At 36.3% G+C, this 16,916-nt stretch overlaps 1 protein-coding gene across 1 annotated transcript; it reads right to left on the reverse strand.

Annotated features, from left to right (window-relative positions):
• Positions 1 to 6,544: 6,544 nt before the first annotated feature.
• On the reverse strand, positions 6,545 to 16,449 carry LOC118343652. Its single transcript, XM_018983364.2, has 6 exons — positions 16,064 to 16,449; positions 14,817 to 15,813; positions 14,529 to 14,713; positions 7,900 to 7,936; positions 7,510 to 7,577; positions 6,545 to 7,417 (listed from the first exon to the last, which is right to left on the reverse strand). The coding sequence occupies exons 1-6, from the start codon at positions 16,159 to 16,161 to the stop codon at positions 6,928 to 6,930; spliced, it is 1,875 nt and encodes a 624-aa protein (XP_018838909.1). The 5' UTR covers positions 16,162 to 16,449; the 3' UTR covers positions 6,545 to 6,927.
• Positions 16,450 to 16,916: the final 467 nt, after the last annotated feature.

A 16,916-nucleotide genomic window follows, 5' to 3' on the forward strand; every position in this document is an offset into this window, starting at 1 on the left:
AATATATTAGTAATTCTAATATACATTAGTATAATAATTAGATTTATGGCCTAATGCTAATACTATTAGTAAACCACTTTAAGCCTATATATAAATTACTATATAAAGCACTATAGTATTAATTACTAATACTATATTATTATGTGATACTATTAACTATAGTGATATATTAGTATTAGACATTAGTATACTAATACCATCTGTGATATAGTTAGTGTAATATAATAATATTTATACTAATACTATTATATAGTTATACTAAATTAAAATCACTATAGCAAATATTAATATATAGTTATGCTAATCACTATAACTAATACTAATACTAATATAGACTATAGTTATAACTTATAGTATTATAACTTATACTAATATATTATATAAGTTATAATATATTAGTATAACTTCATATTTGACCCACTTTTGTTTTATCTTTTTTAACTTCATATTTGACCCACTTTTTTTTAAAAAAAAAAAATTGTGAGCTTTAAAATTTCAATTTTCTCAACATTATAATCTAAAATAATTAAACTTTTGATTATAACAAAAAATACAACTAAATAAAACAAGTAACATACTAACATGCATTCAAAAATTAAAAAGAAAGTCCTATTGCAATAGAAACGGCGCCGTATTGTATAGTAGTATACTATACAATAATAAAGTTAAAAAAAAAAGTGGGTCAAATATGAAGTTAAAAAAGATAAAACAAAATAATAAAAAAATCCGACTCCGCTCCGACAAGTCGGAGTCGGAGTCGGAGCAGATTTTGTATGTCTCGGAGTCGGAGTCGGAGGTCGGATTCGACCTCCGACAAAGTCGGAGTCGGAGTCGGAGGTTGGGCCCTCCGACTCCGAAAGTGTCAGTGCTCAGCCCTAATTGTAGGTGTCAGACTTTATAAGTATCCATCCGTATTGTCAAGATTTTGAGATTAAGAAGATTATTTGGGGAGCTAAAATCTTGTGTAATAAGGGCAAGCCAATCTCCATTTTCTTCTTCACTTATATTGATAAGGAAGGCAGACGGTTGCCATGTGTGGATTATAGGATGTTATATCAAGGCATTTATGTGGAAATTTATTTCACACATTTTCTTAGTCCTATCAAAGTATTTTGTATATTTATTAGCTCATTTGTCTAGAATTTTAGGTGTCTTTTACATTTATTTAATTCTTGAAAATTCTCGATATTTTGCTCAGGCCATAGTGAAGGACAAATATCCCATGCCAGTTGTAGACAAGTTACTCAATGAGTTATAAGGCTCTACCCTTTTTTCTAAGCAGGATTTGAGATCAAGTTATAATCAAATCAAGACGAAAGAAGCTGATATCCCTTAGACAACCTTTAATACTCATGAAGGCTCATCCTGTTTTACATGTATCATGTTTGAAGGAGAAATTAGGCCAATATGTTATTAACCTTTGAAATTTTTTCCGATCGATATTGATGGGCCGATTTTACAAGTACTAGAGCATATCATTCAACGTCACAACCATAAAAAGAAGGAAAATTGTGCCATCATGGAGGTTTTAATATGGTGGAAAGACGCAGCTCCGAAAGATGCCACTTGGGAAGATTATTGGTCACTTCGTTCGAAATGTCTGCACTTTGTAGGTAAGGTGCTTTGATGGGAGTGAGAATGTTATGTGCCGTATGAGGTAGAAATGGAAGTTGTTGATAATGGTGGGAGAAGAGTAAAATTCTTGGTTTGTCAAGCAACAGTTACGAAAAAGTTAAATGTAACTAAAAATGGTGGCGTTTTATGTACTAAGTAGCATAGTTGCTAATAACACCTAAGTTTTAGAAAAGTAAACAGCAAGTGGACTTTCAATGGTGACGTGGGCCATTTAGTAATAGTAGTCTAGTCAGTTTTTGTTGTAAAGAAGGCCTATAAGTGGATAATTCGACCAAGATTAGGACTGTTCATCTGGATCGAATTTTTTCCTGGCCCAGTCCAGAATCCAAGAAACTATATTTCGATTTCGAGTTATAGCCCAGAATTGTTTCCAGCTGAAATTCAAGTTGCAAAACCCTAGTACACCTGGAACCCGATTTTTTTTACTATTAAATAAAAGTATCAATTACTGGGTGAATTCTGAGTGTCCCACACAGCTCAGTAATGGGACATTCGTAGATTACCTATGCACTCATGAAAAGCCAAACATGGCGCAATTTTTATTGATATTCAGCAGAAAACTGGTACTTATATTTTCTAGTAATACCCATAGGAACTTCATGCACCGATTGGAGCACCTGGCAGACAAATGTTCTTAAGAAGCTGAAGTTAGGTATCATCAACTCTCACAATTGCCTCCATCATTCATGGTGTTTGTTTGAAAATTGATGCCACCCATACTACATCAATCTATACTCTTTAGAACTGTACCCATGACCTTCCTTCTACATCCTTGTTAAGAATGTACATAACTAAATGTTTTGATGTTATATGAATATAATAATAAAAAAATAAAAAAGGTAATGGATTGTAAACTCGGATTCCGGATTCATCAGGATTTTGGCCCGAGTCTGACCCGAGCTAACCCAATCGGGTTCCGGCCCAAGTTTGAAACCCGGGTTCCCGTGCCGGAACCCAAATGCCAACCTCGAGAGACTCAAACCTCAAAACCAAATTAACATCATCCATATAATCACTCCCATGGGGGAGATGGGCTAAGCAAATAATGAAAGTAATTCGCTGCAACTTGAAAAAATAAGTAAACTTAGATCCAGCTATTGTACCATAAAAATGAGCTCCTGATAAAAGTTTCACTCTTCTCTTTCTGGCTACCTAGCATAATGAAACATTGGTCCAGGGCACACCAAGTAGGTAAAATTAGCTGCATTTGGGTGCTGAGGTGATCTTAGATTATTTGAGTTGATCTGTGAATAGTTGTCAATTAAGATATTTAAGTGGGTTTTGTAAGTCAATTGAGATGTGTTTGAATGTATAAACTAGGCTGAAATATGTTTTAACTTTTTATAGTAAGTTGAAAAAGTAATAGGTCTCATCAATGATTAGTTTGAGATGGCTAAGATGAGCTCAACACCCAAACATACCCTTAAGGTATTGTTTGGATAATGAGATATTCTCATATATTCTCAAAACTTCTCATAATTTTCTTCTCAAATACAAAACATTTTTCAATTTCAAATCTTCAATTTTTTTAGCTAATCATTACCTAATTATTATTCAAATATAAAACTCAATACAACTTTTTCAAACTTCAAACAAAACACAAAAAATAATACAAATTATTCAAATTTCAAAACAAAAATTATATTAAAAATTATATTCAAATAACTTTTTAACTTTATAATATTTTAATTCAATTTTTTCTCTCTCATTTCCCGACACCCAATAAAATGTCTTAATTCAAACCATTTCATTATTATTCACAAACCATTTCACTACTTATTCACATAATTCTGAGATATTCTAAAGCCTCGTTTGGGCACTAAAAAATTATTAGATATTCTCAAAATTTTTCTTAATTTCCTTTCTAAATGTCACTTAAATACAAAATACTTTTCAATTTCAAATCTTTAATTTTTTCATCTAATTATTACATAATCATTATCCAAACAAAAAACCCTATACAACTTTTCCATAGTTCCAAATAAAACACAAAAAATAATATAACTTTTTCAAATTTCAAAACAAAAATAATATTAAAAAGTTATATTCAAACAATTTTGCAACTTATAATAATTTTATTCAATTTTTTCTCTCTCTTTTTCCAAAACTCAATAAGATATCTTAATTCAAATCATTTCACTACTATTCACAAACCATTTTACTACTATTCATAAAGTTTCGAGATATTTAAGTGTCCAAACGAGCCCTGGGCTTTTCCTTAGTTCCACTTTTCTAGAAGTCATATTTCTTTTTATCCTTGGGTGGCTATGATCTTGTATTAGCGGTTCAATGGTTGAGGACTCTTGGTCCCATTCTATGAAATTTTGCCAAATGGAGTTTGGGTTTAGAAAACGAAGATGTTTAATTCAGTTGCATTCAAGTAGAGAGTCTTTAATTGATTAGAATGAGTTGAAAAGGTACCAAAAATGGAGAATAAGGGAGTAATTTTACAATTACTTCAATATGAGGATAGTTCTTGTACAATTAATGAAGTAATTGAGCAACTGTTAACAGCTATGGACTGATTTTTGAGGAACCAAGAGGCTTACCCCCGAGAAGGTCCCATGACCATCAGATTAATTTGAAAGAAGAAACACAACCTCTAAGTGTCAAACCTTATAGGTATCTGTATTGTCAAAACTTTGAGATTGAGAAGATTGTTCAAGAGCTTTTAGATTCTGGTGTAATATGGCCAAGTCAGTCTCCATTTTCTTCTCCATTCATGTTGATGAGGAATTCATACGGTTGCTGGCGAATGTATAGATTATAGGGTGTTAAATCAGGCCATAGTGAAGGAAAAATACCCCATGCCAATTGTCGACGAGTTTCTTGATGAGTTACAAGGCTCTACCTTTTCTTTTTAAGCAGAATTTGAGATCAAGTTAGCACTAGATCAAGATGAAGGAAGCTAATATCCCTAAGACAGCCTTTAATACTCATGAAGGCCATGAATTTTTAGTGATACCGTTTGGTCTTACAAACACACCCTCCACTTTTCAAAATTTCGTGAACGATGTTTTTAGATCTCACACAAATTTGTTATTGTTTTCTTTGATGACATATTAGTATACAACAGAAACTTACAAGATCATCTGCAGCGCATCTTAAGATTGTGTTGCAAACCTTGCAATCTCATCAGTTATATGCCGATATCGAAGTGTAAATTTGGTCATGGGAGGTGAAGTATTTAGGCCATATAGTTTCCACAGAGGGAGTCGAAGCTAATCCTAATAAGATTACCCCCTATGTTACAGTGGTCATGTCCCAAATATTTGAAGTCATTGAGACGATTTTAGGACTGACAAGCTACTACCCTAAGTTTACTAAAGCTTACGGTCAAAATGTAGCTCCTTTGACGGCTTAGTTAAAAAAAAAATACATTTCAGTGGACGAAAATAGGCAATAAGGCTTTTAAATAGCTTAAAGCTGCTGTCACGAGTCTGCCTGTGCTGACACTTCCATGTTTTTCAGAGGTATTCATCATAGAATGTGATGTGTGTGCTATAGGAATCGGAGCTATCTTAAAGAGATTGGATTTACCTCAGGTTGCAGCCTTATCGCCAACGTTCTTTGGCGATGCGCCACAACCTCAAACTTTCCCCACTTCTTTAGTCATTTTCAAGTCATCAAAGTGGGTCGGGAGGCTTGTAAATCAGCCTTACCTTCAAATTCTCAGCTTATCCTATTTTCTATGTATCGTGTTTGAAAGAGAAATTAGGGCAATATGTGATTCTCCTTCTGAAATTGCCTCTGCTCAATATTGATGGTGCGATTTCACAAGAACCAGAGAATATCATTGAACATCATAGCCATAAGAAAGATAATCGTGCCATCATGGAGGTTTTAATATAGTGGAGTAGTTGCCACTAGGGAAGATTATTGGTCTCTTCGTTCCAAATACCCGCATCTTGTACGCAAGGTGATTTGATGGGAGTATGTTATGTGCCGTAAGAAGAGGGTAGAAATACAAGTTGGTGGAGAGGTTTGTCAAGCACCAAATATGAAAAAGGTAAATGTAACTAGAAACTGTGGTAATTTGTTTACTAAGCAGTATAGTTGCTAATAACACCTCGGTTTTATAAATGTATATAGCAAGTGGACTTTCAATGGTGACATGGGCATTTTGGTAACAGTAGTCTTGTGAAGTTCGTTGTAAAGAAGTAGACCTATAAATGGATAATTAGACCAAAATCAAAATCCTTACCATTGGAGCCAACCCCTGGAGATTCAAGCCTCAAAACCAAATTAACATTATCCGTATAATCTCTCTCCCATGGGAGAGTTGGGCCCAGCAAATAATTAAAGGAATTCGCTGCAACTTGAGCATATAATTGATTTGGATTTAGATATGAGATGAGATGATTTTAAATGAATATTAAAATTAAAAAAATATATATTATTAAAATATTATTTAATATTTTAATATTATTATTATTTTGATATTTAAAAAAATTTAATTGAAATTTAAAAAAGTTGAATTGTTTATTATATTGTATGAAAATTTAAAAAATTTATAATGATTAGATAATATGAGATGAAACATTTTCCAAATCCAAACGGGACCTCAACTCCTCTTAACTCATCTCAACTCTTCATTACAACTTTTTCCAATTCCAACACAATATAATAAACAGTTCAACTTTTTCAAATCTAAAAATAATAATAATATTAAAAAATAATATTCTAACAATATTTTATCATTTCAACTCAACTCAATTCAACTCAGTTCAACATCCAAACGCAGCCTAAAGGCTTTTCCTAGTTCCACTTATTCTAGAAGTCATCAGGCTACTTTCTATGGTACGGTAAGGAAGCAAGACCATATTCGGCTCCTTCAAAATGGATCTGCAATACCCCCCCAGATTGTAGACGTGTTTATGTGTAGGAAGGTGCTGAAGGAGACCTCACAAGAAAAATCAGCTCTTATCAAGAAGTTATCAGATAAGTAACAAAACTGCCAATACATTATACCATGATTGCAAATTGTAAACTCAGCTCTGAGAAAATGTGACATCAGAACGCTTCCTCCTGTGAAAGAAGGAAAAGGCAAAAATTAAAATAGAATGGACTAGAATGGGGACGTCTGTAAAGAGATGATAACACCAGCCGGGCTGGTTATTGTAATCAATTTTGTAGGACAATTTATTTTTCAGCAGAAACTTAAAAGTCAGCTGGCTGCAGATACAATCACTTGGCGAGTACTCTCACATCTAGCACATACACAATGCTGTATCACCACACATTCTTCTGACCAGAAATATGCCCCGATTGCCCACGAAATCACTCAAACATTTAGTATCCATTAATCTGAGGCCTTGGGGTCGGACCCATCAGCCGTGAGAAAGGCATTTGGTTCCGGCCAGGAAGGCTCCTTTGGCCTGAAAAGCGATCAGCTGCTTTTGGATCTGAGACTGACCTAGAGAATGCTTGGGCAAGCTCAACGGCTGAGGCCACTTTCCCATGGCGTGGACCACCAGAGTCCAGGGAGTCTGGTTTTGGCTGCTCAACCGGCTTGCGCCAAGTCTCTGGTGAAGGTGGCCTCTCAACCTGCTGCTGCTTCCTTTCAGTCTCTCTGTTATTTCTCCTGCTCTCATTACGCCAGTTCCTCTGCATATCAACTCTCTCAATCTCTTGCCGATGATCTTTCCTCTCATGTCTCTTTCCAATCCTTTGGCCAAGGAGAGGATTCTCGGTTTTTTCACCGTAGTCAGCAGGACTTGGATTTGCTTTCCAATCCTTTCCTTTCATATCTCTTTCAATCCTGGGAACATTATGTTCAACCCTTCACAAAACAATAATAATTAATTGGGGAAAAAGACAGCAAAGCAAGGTAAATATGATAGAAGAAGAAAGGATGGAATACAGATTCACTACCTATCGAATTGTTGAACCAAATCATGGCTGTTGATGGTAACATCACCAATCCCTCGCTCCTTCAGAACCTGAGAAAAAGATTAGCAATGCTGTCAAGCTGGGAATATGAAGCCACTAACTGGAAAGAAAGAGAACAATGCAAATAGACAGTAACCACAGAGACTAGTGAATAATTGAAAGTGTGGAGAAAAAAGGGGAAGGGGATCAAGAGAAACAACAATTTTAGAACGCTGAAGTCACCATATACCCCACAGAGAGAGAGAGAGAGAGAGAGAGAGAGGCCATGCGTAAAAGCACAAAGAACAACTGATTTCATCTAATTAAAAACAGCAGCATGAAGACCTGACAAAGCAAATTTGTATCTGGCATTCGTAATTATATTAAACTCACCAGTTCTCGTGGGCGAGCACCACCAAACAACGCATTCCTGCATTAATCAGACTATTTGTATCAGTGGTATTAAAAGGCCCAATGTTCAGTGAAAATAAAAGCACAAAAAAGAAATTGCATGCCATTTCTTTGGAACTAACGACAGATGTAGCAATGTAAATGATACATCCATTACTTCTTAGGGAAGATTGATCAAAAAATGATTGTGGAAACTAGAAAGTTATATTTGGTTCTACCATGTTTCAAAATAAAGCACAACCAAACACCCTTAACAGTAAAACATAAAAACTTCTTACTAGAAGTCACATTTTTTTTAAGAAAGTAGTTACAAGAATTGACTGGGTAGGCTATTTTGGTTTCGCCCTAGATTGGATGCCAAAATTTGCAATAAAATATACTATTGATGTTCTTGACTATTTAAGAAAATTGTATGTAATTGGCGGCAGACCAACATAGACACGAGTGTGTGCACTCTTTTTTTTATTTTTTATTTTATCTTACTAATGAAGAACACACTAATCAATGAATTCCAAGAACTTTTATTCTGCATATTGTACCCATTTCATGGTTCTGACATTTTTACACTTCCAATTATTCAGTGTATTCCACGAACCTTTTATCATACGTATCGAGTCATCAACTCTCAACTCAGCGTAGGTGTGACTAGACTAACCAAAAATGCAACTAAATTTAATAATAACGAACATGATTTACAACAAGGCAAATAACCATGTCACTACCTTTTATCATACTGATCTCATACCGGTCTATAAAACATCTAAGGGCTCGTTTGTTTTCAGAGATGAGATGAGATTAAAGATAAAAAATTAAATAAAGTATTGTTAAAATATATTTTTTAATATTATTTTTATTTTGGGATTTGAAAAAGTTGAATTTTATATTTTATTTTGTATTGGAAGTTGGAAAAGTTGTAATGATTAAATGAAATGAGATGAGATGTTTTCTGAAAACAAACGAGGCCTAAATTTCAGATCCATATAATAAACCAATTTCTACAGTCAATCTCACATGTTCAAGATAATTTCCTTTCTATCCACTTTTTGATAACTTCAAAGGAAGAAAGAGCATTACCTTAATGTCAGAGATTACAACTGGAACAAATATACTTTGTGGGAATGGAATATTTACAGAGGATTGTCAAAACATAAAAGGGGAATTAGTAACCTTTTTTATAGGTAGAAGGGGAATTAGAAACCTTTTAAACAGGTAGATTTTTTTTTTTTTTAAATCAGTAAAAGATAGAAATTATATATATGAATGAAATAAATATAGCCATTGTACATAGGAAGTATACATAAGAGCTCCTAAATACATTCTAAGAGCGGTAAATTAAAGACAAAAAATCCTGAACATTATCTCCATGTAATACAATAATGGAAAACCAACACATTAGAGTATGGAGAAAAAAATTCTTCAACGCGGATATTGTGCGTTCCTTATCTTCAAAGCAACACGCATTCCTTTCCGTCCAAATTCACCACATAATACACAACGGGATCATCTTCCAACTGCTGCCACTTGATAACAGCCTTGCATCTTTGGCCAACAACCCAACAAATCCATCACCCTCATAGGCATAACCCAAGTAACATCAACCCTAAGAAAAATCTCATCCCACAACACCCTTGTTGCCTCACAGTGTAGTAATAAATGGTCCACAGACTCTCCATTCTTCTTGCACATGTAACACCACTCCAACACCACACATCCTCTCTTTCTCAAGTTGTCCGTGGCCAATATCTTCCCAAGAGCAACACTCCAAACAAAAAAACCTACTTTAGAAGGCACTCGAGACTTCCAAATGTTCTTCCAAGGAAACAGAGTAATATCAAATTGTGTTGTCAAGATGCTATAATACGTCTTAATTGTACACATCTTGTGATTATTAGACCGACACTTCAAGCTATCTCGTTGTGTCATAGTAGTCTCCGTGGAATATAGTAAGCTGAAAAATTCTGAAACAATAGGTAATTCCCAGTCATGGAAATCCCTATTAAAAAGAACATCCACTGGTACGCACCATGAGAGAATAAACGCACATCCATCATTGATGCCTCCCTATTAACTGCAATAGGGTATAAGGCCGGAAAAGCTCTTTCCAATGCATGATCTCCACACCACATATCCCGCCAAAATCTAATACGGATGCCCTCACCAACTACAAAACGGATTTGATTTGCAAAACATGACCACCCCTTCCTTATATACTTCCATAAGCCCACACCATACCCCCTCTCAATTCCTTAGAGCACCAGCCACCCCAAGTGACATCATATCTAGCATCAATAATATCCTTCCACAATGTTCTCCCCTCCAAATAATATCTCCAAAGTCATTTTCCCAATAAAGCTTTATTAAAAGTTCTCAAGTTACACACTCCCAACCCCTCATTCACAACTGAGGCACATACAGTCTTCCATCTTACCAGATGGAATTTCTTTTCCTCTCCCATGCCTCCCCATAAGAACGCCCTGAAGAGTTTCTCCACTCTGTTCACCACCCCTACAGGCATAGGAAACAGATAAAAAATAGGTGGGGAGATTAGTGAGAATACTCTTGATAAGAGTGAGGCGGCCCCCTTTTGATAAATACACTTGTTTCCAGCCAGCCAACCTTCTCTCTATCTTCTCCACTACCCCATCCCATATAACTCTATTCTTGAATGTTGCTCCTAGCAGAAGGCCTAGATATTTCATTGGGAGAAAGGACACCTTACAATCCAACACCTTGCCAAGCTTCAGATATTAGAGACCGCACCCACAGGAACCATATCAAACTTGCCCAAATTCACTCTTAACCCCGACACTGCTTCAAAGCAAAGTAACAATGCTTGTAAAGTTTTAATCTAGCTCCTATCCGCTTCACAGAAAACTAACGTATCATCTGCAAAAAGAAGGTGTGAAATGATAGTAGGGCCACCAGAACCATTGCCCACCTGGAAACCCGATAAGAAACCTCCCCCAACAACAACCTGCACCATCCTACTTAAAGCCTCCATAACTATCACAAATAGAAGAGGAGATAAACAATCTCCATGTCGCAATTCCTGAGAACTATCAAAGTACCCAGCAGGTGTGCCGTTAACCAAAACCGAGAACCGAGCTATTGAAATACAATGGCGTATCCATGCAATCCACCTAACTCGAAAACCACATCTCCCAAGCAGGTATAAGAGAAAATCTCAATTCACATGATCATATGCCTTCTCCATGTCAAGCTTGCACAGAACACCTGAACCTCCCTCCTGTAATCTGTAGCCCAAGCACTCATTTGGAATAAGTACTATATCAAGAATTTTTCTTCCTCAAATAAATGCGTTCTGGGACTTAGAAATAATACATTTCAACACCGGGCTAAGCCGATTAGCCAAAACTTTCGAGATAATCTTATAAATGCTACTAACTAGACTTATAGGCCGAAAGTCCTCAATCGCCAAAGCCCCGTGTGAGAGCAATAAAAGTCGCATTAAGAGATTTTTCAAACTTTTGGAAAGAGTGAAATTCCTTGAAAACCTGCATAACATCACCTTTCACAATGTCCGAAGAAGTTAGAAAAAAACTCATTGAAAAACCATCCGGCCTCGGCGCTGTCCTTCGCCAGGCCAGACATGACCTTATAAATCTCTTCTTCAACAAAAGGCCTCTCCAACACACTAACACTATGCGCATCAATTACCTCAAAATGCAAAGCATCAAGCTTCAGCCTCCAGGAATCCAATTATGTGAGAAGAGTCTCATAGTACTGTACTATATGGTTTTCTATCTCGGGATGAGAAGATAACACCTGAGAACCTGATTGGAGTGACTCAATGGCATTGTTACACCGATGTAAATTAGCCACTTTGTGAAAAAACTTCGTACACCTATCACCTTCTTTCAACCAAAGGGCCCTGGATTTTTGACGCCATAAAGTCTCCTCTGACAACAGAACCCTCTCCAAGTTTGCCATAACCATGCTCTTCCTCAATAACACCTCCTCCGAATTTTCTCCAAAGAATTCGTTATCCTCTATGTCTTGCAATTCCTCCAACAATGTAATCTTCTGATTATCAACGAGACCAAAAACCTCCAAATTCCACTTCTTCAAGTCTTGTTTCAGTGCCTTCAACTTGCCTGCCAAAATGTAACTTGGAGTACCAATAATCTGATATGAAGACCACCACCCACGTACCATCTTTACAAACTCATCCGCTGCAAGCCACATGTTTTCAAACTTGAAATACTGACGCCCTCTGTGAATACCCCCACAATCCAAAATGATAGGTAAGTAATCTGAACTAACTCGAACTAGTCGTTTCTGACTTGCTTCCAGATATTTATCTTCCCACAAAGGAGATACAAGGAATCTATCCAATCTCGACCAAACCCGCCCATTTGACCAGGTGTACTCACCCCCTACCAGAGAGATATCCATAAGATCCAAATCAAAGATGAACTCACTGAATTCATCCATAGCTATGGAATGTCGACAGTGCCCTTATCGCTCACTAGGGAAGCAAATAGAGTTAAAATCACCCCCCCATGCACCACGGCACATCCCATAATGAATAAATACCCGCCGATTCCTCCCACAAACTTCTCCTGTCCCTATCCGCATTAGGACCATAGGAGCCTGTAAATGCCCATTCCCATCCATCCACCACATTTTTAAAAAGAGTCGCAACCGAGAACTCTCTAATACACTCCTCAATCAACTCAACCACTCTTTAAACAGGTAGATATAAAACTCGAATATCCATGATCTCACCCTCCAACTCTGACTTAATAAGTGACTCAAGAGTGACAATATATCACACGCACGCACAAGCACGCATCTGTATGTATGTGCAGATATTTTTAGACATTTCATAATTTAATACACAAATTTATTGGTTCCATTGCATTCATTGTATTAATTCTTAAAAAAATAATGTGTATTATCAACAATTTTTACAGAAGGTGGTGGTAAGATGATGTCTTGAGCAGTTATAGATGCACCACAAATTCTATACAGATTACTTCTCGATAAAATTTCTTTCAAATTCATTATAATTTCATGTACTGATTCTTCCCACTATGGTCAAATATTCATTTGGTATTTTCTTAGATTATGCCCGTGTGACATATGCTCCTAATAGAACGGGAAGAGTACTACTTTCAGTAAATCTCTCCACAAGCTTCGGATTGAGCCATGATAGCTGTAACCACCCAAGATCCATGATCAATGTTTTAAAGAAAAGACAAAAACGCTTATAGATGATGACTACAAAAAATACAGGACCTTAAGATTTCCACCAGAAGGTTGAACTTCAACATTCTAATACATGAACCAAAACCCAAAGTATGAAATCAATGAAATGTTATTCTTCACCTATTGATCTACCTACAGCGCCAAAAACAAAGGCTTTTGATTCCAATTTTTTTATGTTGTAATTGTTAAAATACTCCTAAGCCCAAAAGTGCAACTAAGTTTACGGGCATATTTGGATAATGAGATGAGATGATATGAGAATTCTATGAATAGTAGTGAAATAGTTTGTGAATAGTAGTGAAATGGTTTGAGTTAAGATATTTTATTGAGTTTTGGGAAATGAGAGAAAAATGTTGAATAAAAAAATTATAAAGTTAAAAATTTGTTTGAATATAATTTATTAATATTATTTTTATTTTGAAATTTGAAAAAGTTGTATTGTTTTTTGTTTTTGTTTGAAAAATTGGAAAAGTTATAATGATTAGGTAATGATTAGATGAAAAAGTTGAAGATTTAAAATTGAAAAGTGTTTGATGTTTGAGCGATGTTTGGAAAAGAAATTATAAAAAGATTTTAGATGAGATGTTCTCAACTCATCTCACTTCCCAAACATGGCCTTCAATTGATGAGATTCCACCAACTCATCAGTCTCCTCCATGTAATGGTTAGAGGTGAGACTGGAAAGGGGAACCCACATTATGAGGCCAGCTATTGCCATTTGAACCATGTTATTATATTTTCTTTTTCAATTTTATCCAAGAGCCAAAATGGTAAACACATAATCTCTTAAAGGTATATATCAAGTGCGTTCAAATTTTGCTAATTAGCAACTCACCCTATAGCAATAGTAACTGATTGGCAATAGGACTAACATATTATGTTATACAATAGTTCGGGCTATGCCTTTGCATTTTCAATTAAATATTTGATTACCCATTAAAATATGGGCAATATCCGAGGTCAACACTCAAGGTATTTTTTATTTATTCTATATTTCAAGCCAGAAGATCAATTACATATACAGAATCTTGAAACATATGCCATCAAGATTTCTATACAGATGCTTAAAACATTTAACATCAAGATTTTGATACAGTAACTATCAAAACATAGATTTCTATATAGAACCAAAAGATGCACATTTAACATAGCATTGGTTTTTGCTGTCCACATATTTAATTAACAGATGTTTAAAACATACAATAATCGACTCCATGAAGAGCTCTATGATGAGAAGATTGCAAATGTTGGGCTAAACAGATATTTTGACCCTTGATATTGTTGTATTTGTGATCTTAATCACAAACATATAAAACATGAAAATAACAGAAAAAAGGGAAGATTGATGCAAATGAAAAAATCCAAAATCAGTTACTGACCTATCTTTTTCAATATTTCCTTCCAATTGCTCGAGATGCTGTGACCGAGACTTTATATTCAATTTGGGACGCTCCATAGCCTGCGGCACACTCTCGGTGATTGCCGTGCTAAGTTTTGCAGGATTCACATTTCCATAAACTTCAAAAGCTTCAGCATGACCAGTGTCACTCACTCGTCGATACCCCTATAATCCGCAGCATAAAAGGAATTAAGTGCATGGAATGCAAATTGTGCCTTACATTAATTTTCTTAATATGTTTATCAAACCCTCGTAGTTTTGCAAATACCTGTACATGGTCAATAGCAGGTTGTTCCGAACTTTTTAATGGCTTCGTTCTGGGAAGCAATTTCAACTTGGGTCGCTCTGGTGGTTCTAAATGCACTGGGGGCTGCAGCTCAGATCCACCAAGTCTTCCATCATTTCGAGCAACTGGAGTCCTATCCATATGAATTGTGGGGTTCCACTCTTTTACATCTGAATAAATAGGAGCCATGGCAATTTCGTATTCTGGAAACTCCTTCCTAGCAACAAGAACCCCATCCTCAATATTCAGGCCTCGTTCAACCTGCCTCACCAATGTTGCATCATGATAATCTCTTCCACCCGTAACATCAACCATATTGTAGCTATTATTACCGTAACTATTGGACTGAAAGACACTCTCCATTTTGGGTGACATCACATCTTCAACATCTGCCTGAAAATTAAGTGAATGCTTTGATTTCCATCGACCTGAAGATACCTTTTCAAGTGCGCTGGCGCGAGCCAACTTCAAGACAGCAGTTGTTCCAGACCAGGCAGATTGTTGCACCGGTTCATTAACCCCCACCACCTCCTTCCTTGCTGCCCACGCATTTGGATAACCTCCACCAACTCCCAGCCCACCATTCCCACCTAAGTTCTGGGAATTAACCCCACCACAAGTCACCTCGCTAACCTTAGCCACATAGGCATTTACTGCCCCACTTGCAGCTAACCCCTGCTGACCCACTAAACTCCCACCCGACTCATACTCGGGCTTCAGCTCAACACGGGCCCCAGGGACCCGAATGCTCTCATCGCTGATAGTCCGACGAGGGGCCGAAACACCATCGAGGGGTTTTCGCTCATCCTCATCAAAGTTCCGGCCAATGCGGGCATTATGAGTGAGAAAAGGAGTCTTATCATCGAAATGCCGTGTCGCAGGCGAGGTGTGTGGCCGAGACCAGTTTTCGGGCCTCCCAATTGGGTTTCCCCATGAGTTTGGGCGGTCCTGACCCGAGCGATCCGACGGCCTCACAGTTCTAAATACAGAAAGAAAACGAAAAATCAATTCAGAAAAGAAAGGAGACATACGAACGGATACAGAGGTTCTTGTCTGCGAGATTCTATACGAGCTCAATCGTAACTAGGGTTTTGAAATCAAATCAAAAGCTCGCTTATATGAATTGACAATGAAAAATAGAGGAGATTAGACTTAAAACAATTATATCGAGGAGCAAACAATAGATATAAAAGAAAAGGTTTAGAAGATAAGGGGGTAAAGGTACTTACACACCAGGTGCAGAAGGGAGAGGGAGATCAGAGGGAATTGAGCCGCCATGGAAATCCTTGAGAGTCATGGTGTTCCCACTCACTTTCTTCTTCGACATTTCTCCTCTCCCTCTCCCTCTCCCTCTCCCTCTCCCTCAACCTCCCTCTCTCTCTCTCTCACTCTCTGTCTATGCGTAACTTCAATTTCTTCTTTCTTCTGCTTCCGCCCGATGCTTTGGAGATTTGAGGCAGCGTATAGAGAGCGAGAGAAGAGAAGGTTTGCCTCCTGCTCACGGAACTTGATTTTCTTGTTCTCTCTCTCGATCGATCTATCTGGATTCTGGAGCTCTAGGGCCTTCGCTCGTTACCGGTTTCGCCTGTACGGTTTGTCTGGTTTTATTAATGAGAAGAAGACGCGCACCTGATACCTCAGCCTTCAGATCCGGCCCAAACCTCTCTGGCTTGTTTGGAAATAATAGAAATTTTCAAAATTTATGGTAGTTTTATTTTTAAGCATTATTTAAATATAAATTATTTTTTAATTTTAAATTTTTAAATTTTATTTCGTAATTGTCTAATCATTATTAAAAATAAAAATAAACATAATATTAAAAAAATATATTCAAACAAATTTTTATTCAAATTTTTCTCAATTCTTTTTCAAAATCTAATAAAATATCTTCACTCAAACAATTTTACTATTATTCATAAAATTTATCAATAATTTTTTACTCATGCAATACAAATTTACGAGCTACTCATATCCACAAGTCGGTGGATAGAACATATATTACATCATTCACATATTTTATATTATACGATTTGATTTATAAAATTTAAATTTATAGACCTTTTTCACAAATTAGATTTCTTT

The sequence above is a fragment of the Juglans regia genome, chromosome 4 (genome assembly GCF_001411555.2).
Source record: "Juglans regia cultivar Chandler chromosome 4, Walnut 2.0, whole genome shotgun sequence".
Lineage (NCBI taxonomy): Eukaryota > Viridiplantae > Streptophyta > Magnoliopsida > Fagales > Juglandaceae > Juglans > Juglans regia.

Bases quoted from the DNA above. Each gene is read 5' to 3' on its own strand.
- LOC118343652 (XM_018983364.2), bottom strand. From the start codon at position 16,161: ATGTCGAAGAAGAAAGTGAGTGGGAACACCATGACTCTCAAGGATTTC. The intron at 7,937-14,528 runs GTCAGTAACTGA...TGATTAATGCAG, and splicing joins GGAAATATTGAAAAAGATAG to GAATGCGTTGTTTGGTGGTG. The intron at 7,418-7,509 runs GTAGTGAATCTG...TGTTTTGTGAAG, and splicing joins TTGGTTCAACAATTCGATAG to GGTTGAACATAATGTTCCCA.